The sequence below is a fragment of the Pogoniulus pusillus genome, chromosome Z, assembly GCF_015220805.1.
Source record: "Pogoniulus pusillus isolate bPogPus1 chromosome Z, bPogPus1.pri, whole genome shotgun sequence".
NCBI classification, from domain to species: Eukaryota; Metazoa; Chordata; class Aves; order Piciformes; family Lybiidae; genus Pogoniulus; species Pogoniulus pusillus.
In genome coordinates this window covers 90,398,244-90,417,910 of record NC_087309.1, presented here as the reverse complement: position 1 = coordinate 90,417,910, position 19,667 = coordinate 90,398,244, and the positions used below count along the sequence as shown (strand labels likewise).

At 48.1% G+C, this 19,667-nt stretch overlaps 1 protein-coding gene across 2 annotated transcripts in view; it reads right to left on the bottom strand.

Annotated features, from left to right (window-relative positions):
• Positions 1 to 11,275, bottom strand: part of B4GALT1 (beta-1,4-galactosyltransferase 1) — a 32,835-nt gene extending 21,560 nt beyond the window's left edge. For both annotated transcript variants that reach the window (XM_064140762.1, XM_064140761.1), the window contains exon 1: positions 10,950 to 11,275. In XM_064140762.1, coding sequence (XP_063996832.1) covers positions 10,950 to 11,223 — 274 coding nt within the window. In that variant the 5' untranslated portion in view covers positions 11,224 to 11,275. The remainder of the gene's footprint in view (positions 1 to 10,949) is intronic.
• Positions 11,276 to 19,667: the final 8,392 nt, after the last annotated feature.

The window sequence follows — 19,667 nt, the reverse complement described above, 5'->3', positions numbered from 1 at the left end:
TACCATGATGGTGAGAGCCTTTTGCCTCCTACCCACCTCCTTCCCTGCTTCCCCCTGCCCACTCCTCTGCCCCTCAGCATCACCTCCAGTTGGAGACCGCTGCTCACAGTTAGGATGATGCAGAACAACAAAGGGCGTTGCACTGGGCATGATGCCACTTAATGGGCCATGGCCTGCCAAGGGGATGACGTTAGGTATCTGTGCCTGGGGATGTTCTCTTCCAGTCTTGCCCACAGTTCCCAGCACTAGCAGAGGGACAGAACTGGGGAGGATGCAGGAAGCAGGAGGCGGAAGCAGCACAGCCCTTGGTGGGGCCCTGCCAGCCCCAGGCGCCGGGCGGATGCTGTCCCACCGAGCAGGCTCCTTCCTGCCGCGGCCGGTTCCCAGTGCTGCTCCCAGCACTGCTCAAGCAGTGCTGTTTCCAGTCCTGCTCTCAGTGCTGTGCTACTCGCTCCCAGTGCTGTGCCTTCTGCTCCCAGTCACTGTGCTCTCTGCTCCCAGTCAGTGTTCCCAAGAGAGAGACACAAGCCCCACCAGACCTGGAGATGCTTTCTGGTTTAAGGAACAAAGGGCTTTTTTGAACGTTTTGCACTTGGGCAGTGTTGTTGGGGAGGAAACAAAAGTTTGCCACTTAGGCGAACTTACAGGGGAAATCTCTGGCTGGTGGCTTGTGAGCTCCAGCTGGGCAAAGACTGCCACAAGATGCGACACTGCAAACAGGGATTTTTGCAGGCTGGAACCCAGCAGCCCCTTAGGGCTGTTGATCCAGACGGTACTTGCTTTTGTTTGCCTTCAGGAGGCTAGAACATCAGCAACTAAAACATGGGAGAGGAAAATACATTAATGATAAAAAACAGATACAGAATACAGAGCTTTAACAGATTCAGAGTCTTGAAGGTTGCAGGAGAGAAATCATCTGTACTGCTCTGACCTCCAGTTAACCAAATTGATTTTAATGGTAGTATAAAATACTGCCCTGAGGGATGCAGTCAACATGCAGGTTCCCCAGCAGCAAGGTCTACTCCCAACACATCCAGCAAGCTGGCTGCTTGCGAGGTGGGCTTGAAGCAAATCACCCAAGTGATATGATCATAGGAGTCAGTAAGAATATCAAAAAGCAAAGAAACGGAATGGGTGGTTCTCAAATACAGAACAGCTAAAACAAGATAGACTTCATAAAGCCACATGGCTGCCAAAAAGCAATAGGGACCTGCCACCCACTGCAACTTGACAGTTCACTTCCCAAGTTCACTTCCCCAAGGAAGATGAGGCTGAAGCCAATTCCTGCACATAGAGGTTTTCCAACTGCCACAGAGTCACAGTGCCATTTGTTAATTTTTAAATGCTTTTGACCAAAAGTTGACTACCTGGACAGTAAACAGCCCCACGGCTGTTGTCTTCCAAGGAAGCTGGCTTAGGACATGGTCTACTGATGCAAACAAAGCATGTGAAGTTTGCTGTGAGTGTTGTCCCATCAGTCAAAACTGTATTCCTATCCCTGTTTACTAGGCAAAATGTTCAGCCTGTAAGCTCCATCTTAATCTTTCCTGCTTCTGTTCAAGGGGACTGCCTGACCTAGGAGCCACTGCCCATTGAACCCCTCCTAACAAACAGCCAAACATGATAGAGCTATGTGGACTTGCAACTTCAGTCAGTCACACAGCCCTGCATTCATAGTCAAGACATTATTCAGGTTCAGAGATACAAAGTCCCAACAGAGTAGCCTCAAGAGTCATATATTTTTAACCAAAGAAAACAAGAAAACAACACAAAACAAAATGAAACAGCAACTGCTGCAAGCTTGCAAAAAGACCCAAACTTTTAATGGGTAGCAAAAGGAGTTTTTGGCTGGCTGTGGTAAGGTAAGACAGAGAGAACAAGCCAACCCCCTCCCACTCCACCTCTCCAGCACTCAGAAGCATTTCTGCTCAAAGGAAGGTGAACAGGAAAAGCACAGCGCAGGCACAGATGCTGAGGGGCCGTCACGGTGCACAAAAACATGAAGCAGCTTCTCATACAAAGCAAAAGGTGAGGCTTACAGAAAGCCAGAGGTAGTGTAGTGCTGAAGCCCCAGGAACCTGACTCACAGTCCCCTCCATGTGATCTTCTCATCCCCCTCTCTCCACAGCAGCTAAACCTCTTGCAGGGTGAAGCTATCAACATGTGTCCTCCCTAGTGCTCATCCTGCTGACCCAAATGAGAGGACCCTCGTAGAAAAAAGCTCCCAGATCCACTTGGCCTAGTGCTGTAAAAAAGCTAGTGGCTGATCTAGTTTCTCTAGACCAGAGATACTTAGAAATATTGGGAAAACTCAAACAGCAATGCCCCGTGGAGCCAGAATCGTACTCCTGCATCCCCAGGGTGGGCTGCAAATGGGACATGGCCACTCTCTACCCAAGAAAGTGGTAGTGGCTGGTGGAACACAGGGCAGCAGCCACAAAGGGTAGCCGGGTGGGGGGTGGGCGTTCAGGTGGGACTGGACTGGGGAGAACCTGAATGCCCCTGGAGACTAATGCAGAAGAAGGTGGGAAGGAGAGCAGTTTGGCTTCTGGGCAAGTTTGGAAAGGTGATCCAGCAAGACCAAATCACTGTCTTAAGCTCTTCACTGGGAAAAACAACAAAATTCACTTGCACACTTACACCTGGATGCAAATATCTGATATTTAATTGAATGAGAATGAATGCAAAAAGCATGCAGCATGGAAGCTGGAAAAAGAAACAAAAATCTCTTCCCCAAAAAGCAGGAAAGAACATTTCCATAGACCTGACTGAGAGCTGCTCTCTACATACTGAGCCACGTGCACACCCACACTGCCATGCTCAGACAAAACTTATGTGAAAAGCTGCAAAAGAGAAGCAGAACTCAAAGAAAGGAAAAAAAAAAAAAAAAAAACCACAAAAAAAAAAAAAAAAAAAAAAAAAAAAAAAAAAAAAACCAGTCAAATCTGGCTGGAAAACCAAAATCAACTCTGCCCTGAAAATGCAGGGAGCAAATCCATTCCTCCCCTTCCCAACCATAAGCTGTGGAGCAGGGGTCGTTCCAGCCCCTAGACCTACGTGGCAGCTTCAGGGCAGGCAGGTAGCTACATTCCACAGCTCGTGGAAGCAAGTGTTTCCTATTAAAATCAGCCAAATTTCAGAGCCGTGCCAGTGCCTTATGTAGGCAGCACAAGCCAGGCCTGAGGTGGGGTTTCAGCCCCGTGGTGGGGGAACGGAACTGATGGAAGGGACAGCCCCATCACCCCTTGCCCAGCTGGGTGTCCCTGTCTTGGTGTGTGATGCATCATCCAAAACAGCCACGTGGGCAGTTCTGTCTCCTTACAAACTGTTTGGCAGCTGGTGCCCCTTGCTGCCAGCAACCCTGACTCACAGAATCACACAGCATCACAGTGTGATGGGGGTTGGAAATGACTTCTGTGATCATCTAGTCAACATTCCTGCTAAAGCAGGGTCACCATAGCAGGTGCACAAGATTGTGTCCAGGCAGATTTGGAATCTTTCCAGAGAAGGAGACACCATAACCTCTCTGGGCAGCCTGATGCAGGGCTCTGGCACTCTCACACCAAAGAAGATTTTCCCCATGGTCAGGTGGAAACTCCTGTACTCCAGTTTGTGCACCTGGCTCCTTGTCCTTTCACTGTGTACCACTGAAAACTCTCACCCCGTCCTCTTGCCCCCCACCCTATATCTCTTGCTGGGCACTGATCAGATCCCATCTGGGGCTGCTCTTCTCCAGGCTCAGCAGCCCTATAGCCCCAGGGCTCTCAGTCTTTCCTACTCACAATGATGCTCCAGTCCCTTTGGCATCTTTGGAGCCTCCACTGGACTCTCTCCAGTAGTTCTCTCTCTTTAACTGGAGAGCCCAGAACTCACTAGGGCAGAGCAGGACATTTCTAAAATAAAATAAAATAAAATAAAATAATTCTTTGAGTCTGTCTAGAAATATCCCTGTGAGGGAAAAAATCCCCAACCTTCCCAAGAACAGGTTTCCTTTGGCTGGTCTACACTTGAAAAGTTGCATCCCTCTTGTAAAAGTCAGCTATGCTGATGGAAGGTTTCATTTTGCAGTATCAGCTTGTGCCCTGTCTCGGCCAGGCTAGTAACAGTGCCTGGCACCTACAACTGTGGTCCCCCAAAGGAAAACAGGCTGGAAAAAACGAGGATGCAACGAAGATGCATCACACACACTGGCAACACTGGGTCTGATCTGTACGGTTTGCATGAATAATCAAGCAACTGCAGACAAAGAAGAACACTTCTGAATCCAGCTCAAAATGCTGCCTGTTCCAACACAAACACTAGCACATGGCATCTAAAAAAAACCAACCAAACAAACAAACAAAAAAAAAAAACCAAAAAAAACCAAAAGCCATATACACATATTAAAAACTTCTAGGAGAGAAGGAAAGTCCTCACAAGTGGCTCAAGTCCAGGCAGCTTTGAACTGTCTCCCTTTGAGCTGGGCAATCTGCATGCAATTAGCCCTTCTCGATGCTGCCCCCTAAATTAAATTCCAGGTCCTCACAGAGCAAGCTCAAAACAACAGAGAAGCCTGGAGCAGAAAAAGACTGAGTTGCCCCAGACCAGGAACCTCCCACCCTGACAAGGAGCACACAGGAACTCTCCTAAGCTCCAAAATGCAAGAGACTCCCCCTGCCCCATTCCATCCCAATCCATCCCATTCCCAACCACCAACCTATTCCATCCCATCCCACCACCTGGATCCCAGTGCTGCCGCAGGGCTGGAGTGTGCTCGCCAGAAAGCATGAGTGAGTGCTGGGTGCCAGGTGAGGCAAGAGTACATCTGTCTAGCCAAAACTCAGCCAGGGCTTACATATCCCCCAAAAGCATGGGATGCTGCCAGCATTGGGGAACACAGGAGGCTGGGACAGGAGCAGGGTGTGGCATGGCTGAGGAAAGAGCAGCTCCTGAGCATGCAGGCTTGTGGAAACCCATGAGATGAGATCTTTACAGGGACATTTTCAGCGAGACATATTTACAGCGTTTTCCAAGGAAGTCCAGTGACACCCCAGCCTGGCGATTGGTGCTAGGGGAGGTGACAAAAGCTGTCTTCTTTCAGACAAACATCTGCAGCAGCTCGGGGGATTGCCCTGGGCTCTTCCAGCTCAGCAGCAGGAGGCAGCTGGAAAGGCTGTTTGCTGTGCCCCAGCACCAATGGTTGCCACCACTTGCCCAATGGATGTGCTGATCCACAGCTGGCTCAGCAGGCACCTCTCCTTGCAGGCAGGGCCTCTAGGCACTGATTTGCACAAATGAAAACACTGTCCTGGTAGGGACAGCTGAGAAGCAAGTCCTTCTCTAGTCCAGAGAGACAGGGTCAAGTTGAACACTTCTCCATCTCCATTCCAGAAAGCGCCAGATTTTTTGCCCCACCACTCCAGGACAGCTCTGTCCTCAAAACACCCGCAACCAAAACCCTTTCTAGGAAGCGTTTGCAGGAGGGAGAGAGGGAAGCAGTTTCTTGCAAGATGCTGGTTGGAGAGGCCAGTCCACCAGCAAGGAGAGGCAGCAAGTGGTGGAGTGCAGCAGCCCAGTGCCTTGAGCTTGCTTATAAGGCCACCAGAAGAGCCAGATTAGCACAGGATGCTGATCTTTGGGGTTGAGGAGTCCCTTTGCACTAGTTACAATGTGGTCCATCTGCTGAGCAAATTCAGACTAAGAAGCCGAGGACAAAGTCAAGAGCTTAACCCAGTTCTGCATCCAAACGCAGTTTGGGAAGCTCACAAACATCTGTCTCTTTCCAAACCCAAATTTGGCCCAATTTCCAAGGAAATTAGATGTTGCTTCAGATCAGTTCTGGCAGAGAAACAAGCATGTTATAAAACACCAGATGCACAAGACAGAAAACTTTCCTTTTCTCCCCAGCACATCCTCTCTGTGGTGCCATGTCCCTGAGACAGCTGCTCTCCAGGAAGACAGGGTGCCTTTCCAAGTCAGTTTGCAAGCCCAATTAACAGCTTTTCGACCAGATAAGAGAATGCCGAGGCTGCTCTTACCACAGAGGCTTCTCCCTGCCTGCCAAGAAAGCCTGTGTTTCAGAGGTACAACATGATCCCAAACACTTGGGTAGCTGCAGAGCTATGTTGCCAGGATCCCATGTCTGCTTCCTTTCAAACATCTTCAGCATATGCTTTGGAGAAGTTCAACACAGTTTCTCAACCTCTCTTTTGAGGCCAAGAAAGCCTAACTTTGAGCAAACCGATTTACATGTTAGGCTTCCCCTCTCTCCAGCCCTCTCCATGCTCTTCTATTTGAGTCTCTCTTCTACTCTTTCAAAACAAGACAGTGAAGTGACACAGCATAACTCCAGCATGTGGCCAAGTAATGCCTGTAGCACTCAATCATGGGGGAGGGGAGTGGGGGTGGAGATGGAAACTGTATTGGTAAGGTTCAAAAAAAAAATAAAAAAATCCAGAGAGGAGGGGGAGATGCTGTGTGTAAAGCAAAAGCTTTCTCCTCTGAGTGGTGCCACAGGTGGCTCCACAGATTCAGAAACTCCCCAGCCCACAGAGAGATGAGAACCCAGGACTACAGATGGGTGATGTGTCAGGAACCAGACCCCAGGCATGCCAGAGCTACGTATCCACTCCAGCACAGTCACCGCCAAAAGTTTTCTTTTTAAAAAAATAAATTTTCAGCAAGTCTTAAGCTATCACTTTCTTTCCTCAGATTACACTCCACTAGTCTTCTGCCAGTGCTCTACCACTGCCCACAAGATGCACACATATACAGAGGCCTTAAACTTCTTTTGTAAATTCACTAACCTCTCAGGCAGCATACAACCTTCTGTGATACAGGCACTAAGCATCGCCACTGACCTGACAGGCTCCCTCCTGTCTTCTTCAAACAAATCTCAAAGCATCAGAATATCCTTATCATTTATCTTCAGCATCTAGAATTTAGAGTGGCTGCAGACTTCAGAAACAATGCATTGAAGAGAAAGCCTATAAGTTATGTCCTCCCCCCTGGCTGCTCATACACAAGCTGGCCAAAAATGCTCCTTTCTCTCAATTCTTGTTTTATCAAACATGCCTCACTAGTAGTGGGAAGCAGCAGTTTCTACCCAGGACTATGGCACCTCAAAGAAACCTGAAAAAGAAACCTCAAAAAAAACCCAGTACCTGAAGAGGGCCTACAAGGAAGTGGACTTTTTAGTATAGGGACTTTTTGGTGATGAGAGCAAATGGATTGCAGCCAGAAGAGGGTAGGTTTAGTCTGGATATTAGTAATAAATTCTTCACAGTGAGGGTGGTGAAAGACTGGAACAGGTCGCCTGGGGAAGCTGTAGATGTCCCCTCCCTGGAGATCACAGATGTTCATGACCAGGCTGGATGAGACTTTGAGCAGCCTGGTCTAGTGGGAAGTATCCCTGCCCGTGGTGAGGGAGTTGGAACTGGAAGATCTTCAAGGGCCCTTCCAACCCAAACCATTCTATGGTTCTATGAAACAGTTGCTTTTCTTGTGAAGCCAAATACCTCCCAACAAACAGACATTTGAAAATGGCGTTATTTTTCAAACCTTAGTGAAAATATGTGCATCTTGAATGGCTGGTGCTTTCGGGCAGTTCAATGGTCCATACCTGTATTTCTTTTGTCAACATCACTAAATTATTAGGGTTTGTGTTTGTCATTTTTCTGATCTTAAACCTGGGAGTGAAAAGCTGTTGAGCCAGACACCTGCCTGCAACATGTAGTGCACTTGGGTTGTCTTTGTCATGAGATGCTAATGGGGCTGAGGGCAAAAATCCAACTCTTTCGTCTGCTATCCCTTATCAGTTGCTCTTGGCATCTAAACCAGGGCTAAAAATGGCTACAGAGGCAGCTGTAGCCTCTAAAATAAATATCCACTTAAAAAAATGTGCCTTTGGCTGGGCAGGACTTGAACATGACATCTCTGAAATGCAGAGAGAGAAATCTCACAGCTGAATGTTGCAGAATGTTACGGGTTGGAAATGACTGTAAAAGATCATCTAGTCAAGATGCACTCCACCCTAAGACCAACAGGCATAGCATTTCCCCACCACCAAAACACAAATACCTCACAGAAAAAGGTAGAATAAAAGAATTTGACTGCCTTGAAAGCACTTAGGCTAACATATATATTCTGCCTCTATAGAGCAACAGTTTAACTCTGAATAGTTTGGGGAACCTGCAGAATAGGTCTCAATTTACTTGCTTTTGGGCTGAAATCTTACCACAGTGAGCAGCCTCTGCTCCTCAATAGATCATTTAAGATACTCATTGGCATACAGCTCTAACCTAGAGAATAAGTCCAAAATGCTTATATGACCTTATGTTGGAGAATTTCATAGCTGTTAAGGGCTTTTAATTCAAAGACAAATTATAGTATTATTTCCCTAGCCATGATCTGTGCTTTTAAAATTATAAATAAAGGCAACTGAACCATAAAACCATTTAAAATTTGGCAGCTTCTTGTGGAGATTAAACCTCATTCAGCTAGTGCATTTTGCTACAGAGCCAGATGGCAGGGACTGTAAACTATTCTCTCTAAACATCACCAGAAAGAAAATTCTGGGCCTTTGAAATGACTACCTGGCTACTTGTGGGTTCAAAAAGCCTGAGCAGCTCAGTCACACGCATCCTGTGTGATTTCAGTACTTGCTTTCCAAAGATGGGGGAGAGGAAAGAGGCAGAAAACAGATAGAAAAAAAGAAATAGTGAGTTTTAATGAGCTCAGTGAGGAAACAGCGGTTGGAGTTACTTGATCCTGTCAGCACACTTCTGCATGGTTTCAGGAAGGCAGGAATTATGGCAAGTTCCTTGATGGTTCCTGCCTGTTACCTTTGTAATGATAAAAAGATTTGTGAACAAAAAGAATGTTTATGAGTTATAGGTGGGACAATGAAGCTTTCCAAATACCCATGGAGTGTGTGTCTCTTCATCCCCCACACTGGCCTTGGAGATACATGACATGCGGATCAAGGCAGACTCAGATCTGACCAACATCTGAGACACAAAATGATTGTTCTACAAGTGCTAGCAAAACCTGACAAGACCATGGAAAAAACTTGAAAAGGTTTTGCTACCAAAACCTGAAAAGGCAGGAAAAACCACCCAAATATTTACCTAGCTTTTTCTCTACTTGGTAGCTACAAGACCTTGAAGTCAAGATGGTGCCAGTCTGCATCTGACTTCATCATTCCACAAGATATATAACTGAGGGTTATACCACTACCTTTTGCCTACCATGTTACAAAGAGGTACATTCTACAGGGTTCTGTAAGCACTCTGTAACTACTTCCAGCAGCCTCACTTGGCCTGTGGCAAATTTGGTAAACTGCACCAAGAAGATTACAAAGGCAGAATAAAAAAATATCATCTGATCCTTCAGTGACTGATTCTGATAATGCTTTGAATCTTGGGGACACTAAGAACATTTCTCTGAACTCCAGTCATTTCTAAAGCACATGACTCACTCCTGAGAGGATCAGGGTAAGTGGAGGCCATTTAAAGCAAAGCCATATTCATAAAGGACTCCCACATCCACTCCATGAGGGCAGGCTTGGGCAGCCACTTTCAACATTAAAATGATCTACCGAGGGTGGGAAAAAAAAGTGAAAGATATGAATCAAAAACAACAACAAAACAGAGCACAGTTCCTTTTAGTGACCTCAAAACCACCTTCCTAAAATAACAAACCAGTCATTTGTTGCTCAGATGCATTGATCCATAAACAGCTGACCAGCCAGCACTCACAGAAACTGTGAATTTCTGTGTTGGTTTCTTAAGTTGAAAACCACAGGTATCTTCTTGAAAGTCTCTTCCCCACTGTGATCTCTGGTGATAAAGACACCCATGCTAATATGGCGCACTAATGGAGAGGGAGATGATCCTCCCAGGCTCTAAGGCCCAAATAACTTGTGGCCAGGGCACCATCAACTGGGATGTCAGCAAGTTGCACCAACAAACGTCACCTATTGAATGTAAGGATCTTCAATGAGCTGCAGCTACATACAGCGAGGTTGGAACTAAATGACCTTTAAGGTCCATTCCAATCCAAACCATTCTATGATTCTATGACAAGGAGGAAAAGAGCTGAAACCTACTTGTCCCTCATCTCCACCTTGTGACAAAGCCTGCAGATCACATAGCTACAAAGGACCAATGACACCTCCAGCAAGATGCAAACCCACAAACAGCCTGCTAGCACCCAGTCAGTTCTGGCAAAGGCTGCGGGGAGCATAGATGCCATGCAGATGTAACACGCACCAAGGCTGCCACGTAGCAGGATACTGCATCGCAGCACAAATACATGGGAGGCAACACTTGGGTGGATGGACGGGCGAAGGGATGGATGGAGTGATACATAGTAACTGTATTCATGGTCCTCCCTCAGAGGGCACTTCCAAATATGTTGCCGCAGGTCGGCGCACACAAAAGGCTGCGGGAGTCTGCAGAGAGCAAACAGCCCGTCTGATCCTTCCCCGTGAGATTGCGCAAGGGGAGTACTTTGGGTAGAGTTCCCAGAGGAAATTACCCAACCTCTCCAGCAACCATAAAGAAATCTAGCCGGACGGGGAGAGAGCGCTCAGCGCCAGGGGTGTCGGCTTGGCCAACGGGTCCTTCCTGGCGAGAACATCCGTGTTTCGATACTCCACTCCTCATCCACACTGGGGTCCCCGGGGATTCTCCCACAATTCCCCTCGGCACCCGTGAACAGCCACGCCGCTGTCACATCCACCCCACGGAGGCAGATACCGAACGAGGGGACATCGGGAGGTGCCGTCGGGGTGGGGGCCGCCCGCGATGTCCGAGTTCCTAAATCCGCGTCTACAACCCGACGGCCTCACCGCGGTCCTCGGCGGCGGGTGGCAGAAAGATAGGAAGCGGAGCAACCTCCCTCAAAAAAAAAAAAAAAAACAAACCCAAAGCAAACAACCACCCAAACCCCGACGGGGTGGCACTCACCGAGCAGCGGGGAAGGCTCGGGGCAAAGGCTCGACGAGGAACCGGCGAATGGGGGCCGGGGCCGGCCGGCGGGAGGCAGTGGCGGGCGGGAGAACGGCAGCGAGAGGTTAGCGGGCGGAGGACGGCGGGGAGGGGGCTCCGGGCTGCCGGGCGGCCCCAGGGCGCTGCCCGCCAGGTAGTAAAGCAGCGTGGCTGAGAGATGGAGCGCGCAAAATGCGACGAGGAGGCGACAGGCCCGCTGCAGCGAGGTACCGGGCAGCGACGTCTCCTTCATGCCGCTTGCGCTGGCGGGGAGCGCCGCCCGCGCCGCGCCAAGCTGAGCCGACGACGGGGGAAGGACGGGGACGGGGCGGGAGTCACGACTGTTCCGCCCGCCCCGAGGGTGGAGATCTGTGTCCTGTGCTCCGCCCGCAGCTTCCCGTCGAACCGCCCCCGCAGGGAGCACCAGCGGGACCGCCCTCGACAGCCCGATCAAGAATTCCATTCCTCCGCCCCTTGCTCGGCATTCTGTCTCGGCATCCTCACCGCGCATCCTGCCCCGGCAACCCCTCCATGACACCCTGCCCCGGCTTCCTGCCCTGGCATCCTGTCCTAGCATCAACCCCATGACGTCCTGCCCTAGCATCCCTCCCCCCGGAATCCTGCCCCAGCATCTTCTCCCCCCCGTGATATCCTGCCGTGTCATCCTACCCCAGAACCCTACGAGGTGCTGCAAGGTAGCACAGGCTGTGTTTTGGGTTCCTGACCCATGGAAGGTCGCGGGTAGCCTTCCCTTGGCACAACTGAGAGTGAAGGACAGTTTTCTGTCAGCTTGGTGGAGCTTGTTTCAACACATTGGCTGCAAAGCAAATCGGCCAGGTCAACTTTTCTGTTAATGTACCACAGGAACCCAGCAACGGTGCTTAGCATGGCCCTCTGGAGGTGTCCAGCCAAATGTCCTGTTTGGGGCAGGACAGCTGCCAGCAGTAGGTGAAGTCATCTGCGGGTTTTTATCACTAGAGCCTTGAAAGGTGCCCAGCATATGCATCTCCTCCTTCCTGGTGCTCTGTCCCAGAGCTGTCCTACATTCCTGAGGAAGGAGTTTCCTCATGTCCATCATCAAGCTAGTAGAAGTGCCTGGGGAAGCAGGTCTGGACACCATCCAGCTTCCTGCAAAGTTATATGTGTTTCTTATAATTGGCAAGTGATTAAGCCTGGGAAGAAACATCCTTGGAACTGTCCTGTAACCCCATCTCAGTCTGCAGTGGTGGGGATGATGATGGAGTGGTTTAGTGTTGCCCAGAGCAATGACAAGGTACTAACCTTGCAGTTCCCTTGTGTGCTGCAGCAGGCATTGTGCTCATGTACGAGTGGAGAGGAATCAGTAGGCATCAGTGACTTACAGGGTAGGTGAGACTGATGGCTGACCAGGCAAAAATCTGCTGGAGATCTGGCTGGTTTGCACGTTATGTGGTTAGCCCTGAGAGCCTCAGAGTGCTTCAGGGACACCAGGTGACACTCAAGTGGTTTTTAAGTGCAGTAAATAACTCCTGCTAGCAGTCCTTAATGCTGCTATTTATTATTCTGTTTAGTTTAGTCTCACAAAAGCAAAGTCATTGCAAAGATAAGTGAATCTATGTTCATCTCATTGGTTAAAACTACTTCTCCACAGACCCACATGCCACTTCCACTTCCCTCAGCACTCATGGTCTGCTCATTGCATTGGCCTCCACTGTTGCCTGGTGGGCTGCCAAAACACTGGTCTGTGGAGCTGGGCTCTTGTCCAACATGTTTGGATGCTCCTTCAGTGTTCATTGAATGACTGCCACAGGTACTTCTTCAGATTAATACCCTGTGGTCTTTGAAGAAGTGTGCTGTATCCCAGCCCTTGACCTCCAACAACACCACTGCTTCCTAGTCTCCAGTCAGACATTCCTCTGTAAGCTCACATACTACCTGTGGCTGTCTCTCATGGTTTCTGTTGAGGTTTGCATTAGCTGGACCTCACCAGGCCAATGTTTTGTCATCTGATCTCATGGACTATAGCTGTTAAATGCTACACACAGGTTTCCTTCCTGCTGGCTGTGGTGAAAGTCATTAGGGCATGGCCTCAGTTTGTGATGCTGTACTGAGAGAGCAGAAGCAGGAAGAGAACACCCAGGAAATGTGACTGTTGCCCTGAATCAGTGGGAGAGTCTGCACTTGTCTTTAAACCCTGAAATAGCCTGTGATGTCAAGGGGCAATCTTGATTACGAAGAAATCTGTCTTGCTCTTGGACAAAGGAATTTCCTTTTCCTTATAGAACAAGGAATTAACTTCAGGGCTCAGTGTCTCTCCCACCAACCACCTGAAAGTTCATCTGAAAGACAGGCTTTGCTTTCACCATGCAGAAACTCAAAAGGAATGAGTAATCCTGCAGTCAAGGTGCAGGAACAGAGACGTCTACTTCACCTTTTCAGTTCACCTACATGTCTCTTAGTTCTTTCTGACAACTACAGGTAAATCCAATAATCATCAAAACACAGAATCATAGAGTGGTTTGGGTTGGAAAGGACCCTAAAGATCATTTAGTTCCAACCCATGGGTAGGGATATCTCCAGGTTGCTCAAGGCCTCACCCAGCCTGACCCAGTGCATCCACCACTTCTCTGAGCAACATGTTTGAGTGTCTCACCACCCTTACTATAAAGAATTTCTTTGTAGTATCCTGTCTAAATCTGCCCTCTCCCAGCTTAAAGCTGTTGCCCCTTGTCCTATCATTACGAGCCCTTCATAATGACAATGCTGGCATCCATGACACTCATGCCATCACTGCTGACATTCTTAGTCAACATTTAACTGAGGATCAGCTTGTAAACTGCTTTCTTCAAAGAGAAAACCCAGCTTTCAAGGTCTCCAGGCTCTCCAGGTACCTTTTATGGACTGAAAGGCTACTCAGCAAATATGACTCTTTTCTGATAATTCATTTAGGGAATTCATTCTTTAGAGCTTACTGGTTGTTCCAGAGTCTCCATGTTTCATTACTGTCAGCAAATACTGGACCTTGTGCTAGGAAAATTTCTTTCTTTCAGTTTTAAACTGGGCATGTGTAGGGAAAAGTTCCTTGTAGAGCATCAGACTTCAACTGTGACTCAAGGCAGAGTCAGTGTGATTTCTCATGATGCTGTTATGCATGTCACATCTTAAATCCAGCTAGCAATCACCAAAGAAGCTTCAACACATCGCAGATTGCAAACATCAGAGAGTCAGGAACTATCTAACATGTTTTGCCACAGATCTGTTATAGCACTCTACCACGAATTGTAGTGGTGAAAATACTGCCCTTTTTTTTTTTTTTTTTTTTTTTTTGTGTCTCATGGAACTACTGTTTTCTTCACCCTTAGCAAGGCTCTGAAAGTAGAGCAGGTTTTTGTGACAAGAGAAGCCTCTGCTGCAGCCAAGGATCATTTGCACTCTGCACAGAAGACCAAGGTGCAATCATGTGTCCATGGGAAAACACTGGGATGTAAGTGAAAGCACGTAACAGCATGTCCGGCTTTGGTACGGAGGTAAGAGACTTCCTCTTGAACCTGTGAACAGAAACACAGGACCTACAGGAAGAATGCAGGCGTGCACGCCCTCAGGCAGGGTCCAGCCTTGTCAGCCCTCTCCAGTTTTTCACGACTGCGATCTCCACCCCAGCCTAACCTGTGAAGAGTTCTTGTAAATCTCACTTTTCCAGTCATGCCTGATGTAGTTTCCTTATGGTGGTGTTCTTTTTTTTTTTTTTTTTTTTTTTTTTTTTTTTTTTTTTTTTTTGTTTTAAGCTGATTTTTAGCCTTTTCCTCCCCTAAAAAAAAAAAGGGGGGGGAGGGGGGCAAGACAGTGTGACGGTACTGCTTTGCTGCACATGAATATTTCTGTCCATCCACCATGCCTAATAACTTGGAAATCTGATTTTAATTGAACTTGGCAGTTGGAAGAGCTCATAAATATCCAAAATACCTGCTGAAACAAGCCGTTGGGGTGGAACAGAGTGAAAGTTCACCAGTAATGTGGTGAGACATTCGTAGCTAGGCATCAAAATGTGAGTGGGAAAATCAAAGTTATAAGTCCTGTAGCCTTAGAAGAAAAATAAAGTTCTCAAGGAGCATGGCAGAATCCAGGAAAGAATGTGGCTATGTGCCAAATGTGCCAGTGTCTTAGCCATGGAGGTAGCACCAACTCTTGTCAGGTGGCAACCACTCCATGAAGAGCAGCACATGGTCGCCACCAGCACTGTAGGGGTGTATCCAGATGGAAATACCCTCTCCCTTGGTCTGCAGTGAAACATTGGCTCTCTAAGTGTGTGGCCTTGCAGACATGAAGGTGGCTGGGACAATGGAGGTGCAGGAGCTGGCCTAGTCCTTCCAAATACCTCTGTGTCAAACCTCACAAGCTCTTTTCTGGACAGGGAGGACACAGAGAATCATAGCCCTCACAGTATCTCTCCTACCAGCTTACCCCAAGTTCAGCATTGACTTCTCCAGGGACAGTGGGAGTTGAGCTTCAGGAAGGGACAGCATCAGACCCTTCTTGTGAGAGCAACCTCTGATTACACTGGACTGAAAGCCCACAGCCCTGGTAGCTTCTCATGAGAGGAAAAAACATACAGCACACTGCCCCAGGACTTGAGCGCAGTGCCTGCAATGATCACAGCTGAAGCAAGAATCAGGCAAGATGAGAGGCAGGCAGGTGACGTGGGTATTTAGGGAAGGGCCAGATGCAGCTGGGCAATGGTGAGTAGCAATGGGGCTCTGCACCTGAGCTGGGTGGGAGAATCCTGCGGGGAGTGCCCCGGTTCACAGGTGCCCTCTGCTGGCACTGAGCACCTTGACCCTTTGTGTACATGCAGGCTCTAGACTGAGCCCACACAGGATCTTGACTCTAGCTCACACAGGCTCTTCACTCAGCCCACGCAGGCTCTGGACTCCAGCCCACACAGGCTTTTACTCCAGCTTGTCCAGGCTCTGGATTCACCCCACACAGGCTCTTACTTCAGTCCACGCAGGTTCTCAACTCCAGCCCATGCAGGCTCTCAATTCCAGATGCCATACATCTGTGCTCTCCAGAAAATTTTAATGGAACTGCCTTAGCAGAAATGCTTCTTCCAGGAGTGTCAACAGGACAGACAGAAGCATGCCAAGAAGCTGCTGAAACTACAGAGTTGGTGAGGAGGATGCATCTTCTTTCAGGACTTCAAGAAGCTGGATCACAAGGATTGGGAAAATTGCCTGACTTGCAATGAGTGTGTCCTGCAGTGTGGGACAGGGAGGACCCTCTTTGAGGGCATTTCTCCCTTCCAGGCATGCAAAACCCTAAAGACATCCCCTGTATCTATTACTTCTTCACTCTCGGACATGCTGAGCATCACTTGTGTGTAGCAGTGCACCATTCAAGCACATTTTCTCCAGCACCATTGTGGCAGCAGCACTAAGCACCACATTTCTGCAAAGCAAGGATCATGGCTCCACACTTCCTGCAGATCATTCTGCTGCAGAGCAACAAGGCTGGGTGTCCCAGCATGACCTCCTGCTCTTGGGATCCTGCTTTGCAAGGCCACTTGCTTGCCACTGTGGGCTACAGAGCTCTTCTGCCAAGGTGCTGGTTTATCACGAGGGTTGGGAAGGGCTGAGCATAACTGGAAGGAGAGGTAGCAGGCAAGACAGCAGGTGAAGACAGGTGGAAAGCTCTGGAGATACAATAGCAGTATCCAGCTGCACTTTGCTGAAATCCCAGAAAAATCAAATCAGGGTCAGCATTGTCTCTAGGGAAAGAAGTTTCATGAAAGACCTGACAACAAGCTTAATCTACAGTTTGCATTTCTCACTACTCGAAATGAAGGCTTGAGCCTAGCCCAGCTGGTCAGAGTGCACGGCTCATATTTGACATCATCTTACAAACCTAGAAGTCTTTTTGTGCATTTCCTCTTTAATTTCTGCCACCAATAGTGACTTGTTCTTGTGAGGTGGTTCTGCACAGTGAAACTATTTGGAAAGGGTGTCAAGGAGCTCTGAAATAGCAGATGCTGGTATAGAACATCTCCTGCTGACCTCCCTTCCTCTCGAATACTGCCAGCAGGTCCTGCTACAGACTGAGGATATCCCATGCCTCTAGCAGAAAAAGTTCATGAGTCTTCATCTCATTACCCATTCTATGGGGTTGCTACTGAGTCCAGTCTTGGACTTACCCAGAGGTGACAATGGTGACTAATTGCCATCAAGGGTTGGGTTGCATATTGGTTTGTATCTCTTGACCAGTGACCAGTTGAGCTCCTCAGGGATCTGTAGTGGGTCCAGTGCTGTTTAACATCTTTGTCAGTGACACGGACAGTGGCATTGAATGCAGTTTCAGCAAGTCTGCCAATGACACCATGGTGTGTGGTGTGCTGGACTCACTTGAGAGAAGGAATCCATCCAGAAGGATCTTGGCAGGCTGGAAAAGTGGTCTGGTGACAACTGCATGAAGTTCAACAAGTCAAACTGCAAGGTCCTGCATCTGGGTTGGGTCAGTCCTAGGCTGGGTACAGAGTGGGTTAAAAATAGCTGTGAAGAAAGAGACTTGGACGTGTTGATTGATGAGAAGCTCACTATGAGCCAGCAGCATCCTCATTAGCCCAGAAGGCAAATGTCTCTTCGGCTGCATCAAGAGGAGAGTAGCCATAAGGACAAGAGAGGATTCTTCCCTTTTACTGTGCTCTTATGACACCCCACTGTGAATACAGTATCCAGTTCTGTTGTGCACATCATAAGAAGGAGACAGACCTATTGGAGCAAGTGCAGAGGAGGGCCACAAAGATGATCCAAGGGCTGGAGCATCTCTGATATGAAGACAGGCTGAAGAAGAGAAGACTCCAGGGAGACCTTAGAGCTGCCTGAAGGGATCTTACAGGAAGACTGCAGAGGGATTTGGCTGGAGACTGTCTAGTGATAGGACAAGAGCAAATTGTTTGAAGCTGGGAGACAGTAGGTTTAGACTGGGTCTTAGGAAGAAGTTCTTCAGTATGAGGGTGGTGAAACTCTGGAATAGGCTGCCCAGAGCTGTGGAAGCCTCGCCCTGGCAGTGTTCAAGGTCAAGTTGGATGAGGCCTTGAGTATCCAAGTCTAGTTGACAAGTGCCCCTACCCATGGCAGGGAGGTTAGATGATCTGTACGGTCCCTTCCAACCTAAGATATTCTGTTATTCTCTGGTCCTGTGATTCATTGGATTGCTCTTATTTCCATCCCAAATGGTCTAATTTCTTTCCTATCCAATCAGTCTCTCTCCCTTTTCCCTTTATCGTCCCCTTGAGAAGTGAGAGAAGTCTATAAAAAGCATCTGTCACTCATTTAGTGGCCACACCAGACCTGACTCTTGACAGCTGTCTCAGAGAAATCTCTGCTCTGCAAACCACAAAGTTCACTCTGCAGCTTTTGAGACAAATAGAAACCAAAAGCTGTGGGAATGAGATGGATGAAGCAGGATGGATTTCACAAGGGGAAACAGTGTCCTTCTGTTCAATGCCACTTGCTGGTGTTAATTCATACATACCCAAGTGTATGTATTAATGTATTTTCAAATGTGCCATTTGAAAAGATGATACCTGCACAGTAGGTGGGCTCTAAAGTCAGAAGTAGCTGGCAACCTCAAGGAGACACAGCTCTGCTTCTAGTATCTCTGACTGAGATCTGCTTCTTCCTCCTCTTACAATTTAAAGTGCTGAGCATAGAATCATAGAATCATCATAAAACTGTTGAGATTGGAAGAGACCTTTGAGATCACCAAGTCCAACTGCTCAACTAGAGCTCACAATCCCATCACTGCTGTTAAGCTGCTACCACTACATTACATCCCTCAGCACCACATCTATGTCTCTTTTAGATACCTCCAGGGATGGCGACTCCACAGCCTCCTTGGGCAGCCTGTTCCAATGCCTAAGAACCCTTTCTGTGAAGAAAACTTTCCTAATATCCAACCTGAACCTCCCTTGGCACAGCTTGAGGCTGTCGCTTCTTATCCTGTCATTTGTTGCATGGAGACAGGTGCCCACATCACTCCAACCTCCTTTGAGGTAGTTGTAGAAAGTGTTGAGATCTCCCCTCAGCCTCCTCTTCTGAAGACCAAAGGACCAATGTATCCACACATCCAGTCTGTGAACAGTGCATTGGAGTGTTACTCCTTGAGTTTTCTTCAGATGGATGCTGTTGGGCAGGTAGAAGGAAGTGGAAACAGACACAGCTGTGTGAGCCTGCTGCCACAGATCCATGTGAATGCAGCATCACTGAGCAACAGCTCCTCATTGCACAGAGAAGCAAAAAGACTTCCCTGATTCTCTTACACCCCTCTTTACATTAATTCATCCTGAGGTGGCTTCAGAGGCTTTAGCAACCAGCAGATCAGGAAGACCAAACCTTTCCTGCAAAAGCCAAGAGATGTCCTCCACAATACTTGCTGAGAGCAGCTATCACTGTGAAGGACAGACCTGGGATATGTGCTGTCCATTTTCCACCAGCGTGATACTAGATGTGGGATGCTGAAGCATTCAGTCCCATGTAAGACGGCATTAGCAACACTGTTCTCAGTAGGTACAAAAGACCAAGGTCCCCATACAGGTTTGTTCATACAGAAGCAAATCCAGAGAGAAAGAGACTCAAAAAGATCTGATTTTTAGGTAAACTACACTGGGTGCAAGTTCCCAAACGAAAGTGAAAATTTATGTGCTTATGAGAGCTGATATATTTA